Consider the following 6,000-nt stretch of genomic DNA (forward strand, 5'->3'; position numbering starts at 1 on the left):
CCAAAACTATGATCCAAATTCTGGTTCAACAGTGAGTTTAAGAGAACTTGCACTGAAAAAAGACAATCCTGCACAATCTAGATTCTCCTCCTCATAGCTAATAAAATCACAGTATCAAATTAACCAGTTTGTATCACTGTATTTCTTTACCTGTGGGCCTGTTGTAAGGACTTCCACTAGATGCCTGCTGCTGGGGTGGTTGCTGCTGCTGCTGCTGCTGTTGCTGTTGCTGCTGCTGCTGCTGTTGCATTGTGGGTAGGCTTCTCTTGCCCTGAACAGCCAGTTGAAGGTTTTCAGGCAGGGGTTGCCCACGGCCCAAGATCTTGTAGGCCAAAATCTGAGCTCTGAGCTGCTGCAGCTGGACTGGACTGAAGGCAGAAGGTCCCCTCCCCTGCTGGCCCATGCTGGACATGTTGGGCATGGCTCCCTGGGGATCCATGGGCATCATAGGGCCTGACTGGGATGGAGGCATGTGGGGAGGTGTGGGTCCCCCACCACCTCCTCCTCCTGACATGGGACTGGAGGCATGCTCATGGACACCCATGGGTGATGGATGGGGGGATATGTATCCTACAGTAGACAGGAAGGAGCTATTATGATTTTAAATACACAAACTTCGCATTAAGACCCTCAAAGCAGTGGTTCCTTAAGGGTCAAAGTCGACCTAAGCAGTTGTAAAATAAATCTAAGAGGTTACAAAATAATTAACAAGACAGAAAAGCATAACATACATGTTTCTGAAATAAAACTGGGTTATTTGTTTAAGACTAATCTTCGCTATCTTTCTTGTTGATGACTGAATTGTTTAAACTTCAATAGATAGATAGATAGATATACTTTATTGATCCCAGGCTGGGAAATTGCGGTGCAGCAGCAGCAATACACACAACAAGCTAAACAAAATGTTAAAAACAACAAAATAAAAAGTGGCATATATAAAATATATATACAAGGCAATATAAAAAAAGTATATATATAACAGTAAACAGTGTAATGTAGAAATAATAAAGTAGAGGTAGAGTGTGAGGTGCCAGTAGAATGTAAGGTGAGTGAGTAAAACATATAAAGTGCGTAGTGACTGTACGTTATGACCAGAGTTTAGCTGTTATTGTACAGTGTGATGGCATGTGGCAGGAAAGATTTCCTGTATCTGTCCCTTCAACAGTGGAGCTGTAGCAGCCTGTGGGTGAAGGAGCTCTATATTGTCAGTATATTTTTAACATACACTGAAATTCTTCTCGGCATTTAGCCCATTACTGATTAAACACACACGTAACGTAGTGAAAGACACAGGAGCAGTGGGCTGCCATTTCAGGCACCTGGGGAGCAAATTGAGGGGGTTAGGTGCCTTGCTCAAGGGAGCATCAGCGCCTCCCATCAAACCAGCAACCCTCCGATCACAAGCCGCTTCTCAAACCTCTAGGCCACGGTTGCCCTAACCTCTTGGGATATATAAAATGTATTGAAATAAAGCAGTCTGAGAAGAAATAATCAAGATATGGTTGGTCTGGGGACCGGAGGGTGTGCTCCAATTATAGAGGGATCACACTCCTCAGCCTCCCCGGGAAAGTCTATGCCAGGGTACTGGAGAGGAGAATCCGGCCGATAGTCGAACCTCGGATCCAAGAGGAACAATGCGGTTTTCGTCCTGGTCGTGGAACACTGGACCAGCTCTATACCCTCCGCAGGGTGCTTGAGGGTTCATGGGAGTTTGCCCAACCGGTCCACATGTGTTTTGTGGACTTGGAGAAGGCATTCGACCGTGTTCCCCGTGGCATCCTGTGGGAGGTGCTCTGGGAGTATGGGGTCCGGGGTCCTTTGCTAAGGGCTGTGCGGTCTCTGTACTCTCGGAGCAGGAGCTTGGTCCGCATTGCCGGCAGTAAGTCGGACCTGTTCCCAGTGCATACTGGCCTCCGGCAGGGCTGCCCTTTGTCACCGGTCCTGTTCATTATTTTTATGGACAGGATTTCTAGGCGCAGCCAGGGGCCGGAGGGTGTCTGGTTTGGGAACCACAGGATTTCATCTCTGCTTTTTGCGGATGATGTTGTCCTGTTGGCTTCTTCAGGCCAGGACCTTCAGCGTGCGCTGGGGAGGTTCGCAGCCGAGTGCGAAGCAGCTGGGATGAGAATCAGCACCTCTAAATCCGAGGCCATGGTTCTCGACCGGAAAAAGGTGGTCTGTCCCCTTCAGGTTGGAGGAGAGTTCCTGCCTCAAGTGGAGGAGTTTAAGTATCTCGGGGTCTTGTTCACGAGTGAGGGAAGATGGGAGCGTGAGATTGACAGGCGGATTGGTGCAGCGACAGCAGTAATGGGGTCGTTGTACCGGCCCGTCGCGGTGAAGAGAGAGCAGAGCCGCAAGGTGAAGCTCTCAATTTACCAGTCAATCTACGTTCCTACCCTCACCTATGGTCATGAACTTTGGGTCATGACCGAAAGAACGAGATCTCGGATACAAGCGGCTGAAATGAGCTTTCTCCGCAGGGTGGCGGGGCGCTCCCTTAGAGATAGGGTGAGGAGCTCTGTCACCCGGGAGGAGCTCGGAGTAGAGCCGCTGCTCCTCCACATCGAAAGGAGCCAGTTGAGGTGGCTCGGGCATTTGTTCCGAATGCCCCCTGGACGCCTTCCCGGGGAGGTGTTCCGGGCATGCCCCACCGGGAGGAGGCCCCGAGGAAGACCCAGGACACGCTGGAGGGACTATGTCACTCAGCTGGCCTGGGAACGCCTTGGGGTCCACCCGGAAGAGCTGGAGGAAGTGTCTGGGGAGAGGGAAGTCTGGGTATCCCTGCTCAAGCTGCTGCCCCCGCGACCCGGTCCCGGATAAAGCGGAAGAAGATGGATGGATGGATGGATGGTTGGTCTGGTTTCAATCTATAGACATATGCAACCTGTGAAGAATGACGCTTAGGGGACATAATAAAAACAATTTGGAAGCACAAGTGCAATGATCAAGTGCAATGACGCTAAAAAAGCTGTTGTACTTGAATTAACTTGAATTAATAAAACAATAACATTTAAAAATCAAGGAACTAAGATACCTTGACTGTGCTGGTCCATAGGACTCTGTGGAGGCCCCATACCACTATGCAGAGATCTCATGCCCACACCTTTCATGTGGCCAAAGTGCATTGCATCTGCCATTGTCTTGTCATTCATCCCCTCCATGGTCTGAAAATAGTAAGAAAAAGATTCAAAATTAACATTCACTCCTTGTATGCCCCCACCCCACTTACTTAGGCATTTGTGTTCACAAAAGGAGACTAGTGACAATTATAAGTGTAGCCCCCAAACAATCATTTTTATCATAAAAACATAAATCTTGCTTTTTGGCAGATAAACTATGTCATTGAGACACTTTCTAAATTACTTTAAATATATTTCAACTTATTGGGACAACAAATGCAGACCAATTTATCATTCTGGCAGATTTACAGCCAGGGTTCTTGCAGTGAACATCTCATTAAAACTAAATTGTAATAACCAAGGGAGTTGGATGCACCACAGAGATGCAAAATAACAACTAAAACATCTCTGGAATTGTGACAAGAAGGCACTTAACAGCAGTAGGTGCAATGTACCTTGTGCATAGGATACATGCTGTCCTGAGAGTAATCACTTTGCCCCTGTCCCTGCATGCTGTGAGGTGCGTTAGGTGTTCCAGGTCCAGGACTAGGTCCCATCATACTGTGAACAGAGCCTGGTGAGGGGTCTGGTCCAGGGCTGGGACCCAAGATGGGTCCTGGGGATAGACCTGCCCCCGGAGAAGGGCCAGGATGGGACATACCACCTGATGTGTCTGAAGGGGTGGACATCTACCGAATAGCTGAGAGGACACCAGACAGCTACAGGGGGAAAAGGCGTGACAGGATTTTAATGCTACTCAAACAATACAAGTTCAGTACTGCCATAAAATTGTACGTATCTGAATGTTTTATCTGTTGCTTAAATTGTATACTCTTGTGAGCTGCCGTTAATGTATGGAGAATGTTAAACAATGCTTTACTCTACATGCTCTCCGATGGTGGTCAGTGTCAAGAAAAAACGGATGAAAAGCTCCAAAGAGAGCAAGCTACGTTAAACTGCTGTTTCATTAGCTCCTATTTCCTTATCATGCAAATGTACATTTGCATTATACTGTTAAATAATATTTAAAAATTGAGATGGCTATACAAACTGTTTGAAAACTATATTTACAGCGTCAATATATGTCGAAATAAATCAATTACCATCAATATACACAGCAAATAGTGTGATAAACATTATATGCATAAGCTAGCGTTCGCGTTATATTTTTTTTCTGATCATCCATCCATTACAGTAACGTTAGCCTGGTAACTATCACTTAGTAAAACTAACGTTAACTCTGATTGGATAATGGCTTCCCCAAACCTGGTGGCCATAACGGATATGCAGGCAAAATCAAAGTTTAGATGAAAGTCAAGCTCTTGACATGACCTTGCTGGCATTTTTAGAGACGAAGGTCAACTTAAACATGATATATAAAAACATGCAGTTCCACAAAAAAACATTTAATACGTTTGGGTTGTCTGCATCGCTCGATCGATGGGGAACTTAGCTAACAACTAGCTGCCGTTAGCTAGCATACCAACTAGCCTGCTAGCTAGTCTGGGTGACGCTGGACTGGATACAGAATCTTCTGCTAGCAAACTGTGGCCATGTCAGGCAGTTTGGAAAATTAGCAGTACGTTAAATAGTTACATGTCAATGTTCATCAAAACGAAGCGCCGTTAGTCAATTTACCTTTCGGCTGAACTGTAACTGCAAACAATACGGTGTAAATATAATGTTTCTTCAAAATATGACTGCTGTCCATAAGTTCACTCCCCCTTGGTGTTGTTTTGCTGACATATTAAACTTTTTCTTGTGTCGCCATTACTGATTCGTCAATGTCAGCGGAAATCCCGCCTCTCTCAATAATGATTGGCTAGTTGTCATGTCAATCATCTAATATTATTTCTAGGGCGTGTATCTGCCCTGTAACCATTGCTCTAACTTTTGGTTGAGAGGCCATTATCTGTGGCAGACGGCACGATATTCTTGTGAAAGTTTACTATGACTTGCAGATGTTGTGTGGGATCTCTAACGTGATGTTTTAATAGTTTATGTGTAATACTATGGAAAACACAAGTAAAAATGAGAAGAGTTTTCCCCTGCCCCATGAGAACATTGTTTTTTTACGTAAAAACACATTTGGCTGATCGTGGTTCTGCACTTTTACTTAATTAATGCCAAACCTTTAGTTGTATTTTTACATTGCAGTGTTGTTACTCCTAAATACAATAACTGATTACTTCTTCCACCTTTGTATGACACACATGAAAGCACTGGCCTAAACATGGATGACAGGCAATAATCCTAAATTAAAATTTTATTTTTCAGTTGCTCTAACAAAGGTGGAGTACTTCACCTATAAACAAAAAAGTCATGACCAAATTTCAATGGAGAAGTAGGCCTAATGTTAAATGTTTAAAAAAAATAGTGTCATAAATATAATGTAATACAAAATGGCCGTTTTAGAGATGAAATTTTATTTTATCAGCACTTGCCACACACAGGCTAATAATTTACAGTTAAGGAGGTCTGATATTTTGCTAATTTTATACATGGTGATCGGGCAGAAGGTCTGGTAGAAGGAGTGGTATGCCCGAGTACAACAGGAATCTATTATGTTTCCATGTGAAGAAATGGTAATGCATCAGAATTAAGTGACAATGTCAGAGTCACAGGTTTTAGCAAAGGGAAAAATATAGATCAAGTATGAGATAGTGTTTGGACAACATCTTTAACTTTAAAGCTACCTATTAAACTATTTAGAGGGAAACGGTCTAAAATGTTTAAAACATACATGTCCTGCTCTGTGCAGTTCTTAAAAAGAACACAAGATGGCAGCAGTGGCCAGCAGTTGCCTCAGTAAACTGGCCTTGCAGCGCTGTGCTGTAATGCAGAACCACCTGGCACACTCTGAATTATCATTGACATCTGA

At 44.4% G+C, this 6,000-nt stretch overlaps 1 protein-coding gene across 2 annotated transcripts in view; it reads right to left on the reverse strand.

The window, feature by feature from the left end:
- smarca2 (SWI/SNF related, matrix associated, actin dependent regulator of chromatin, subfamily a, member 2) overlaps positions 1-4,914 on the reverse strand; it is a 46,994-nt gene extending 42,080 nt beyond the window's left edge. For both annotated transcript variants that reach the window (XM_046385980.1, XM_046385977.1), the window contains exons 1-4: positions 4,758-4,914; positions 3,575-3,838; positions 3,035-3,164; positions 151-570 (exon numbers count right to left, since the gene is read on the reverse strand). In XM_046385980.1, the coding sequence (XP_046241936.1) occupies positions 151-570; positions 3,035-3,164; positions 3,575-3,808 (784 nt within the window). In that variant the 5' untranslated portion in view covers positions 3,809-3,838; positions 4,758-4,914. The remainder of the gene's footprint in view (positions 1-150; positions 571-3,034; positions 3,165-3,574; positions 3,839-4,757) is intronic.
- Positions 4,915-6,000: the final 1,086 nt, after the last annotated feature.

This window comes from Scatophagus argus, chromosome 4 (genome assembly GCF_020382885.2).
Source record: "Scatophagus argus isolate fScaArg1 chromosome 4, fScaArg1.pri, whole genome shotgun sequence".
Taxonomy (NCBI): domain Eukaryota; kingdom Metazoa; phylum Chordata; class Actinopteri; family Scatophagidae; genus Scatophagus; species Scatophagus argus.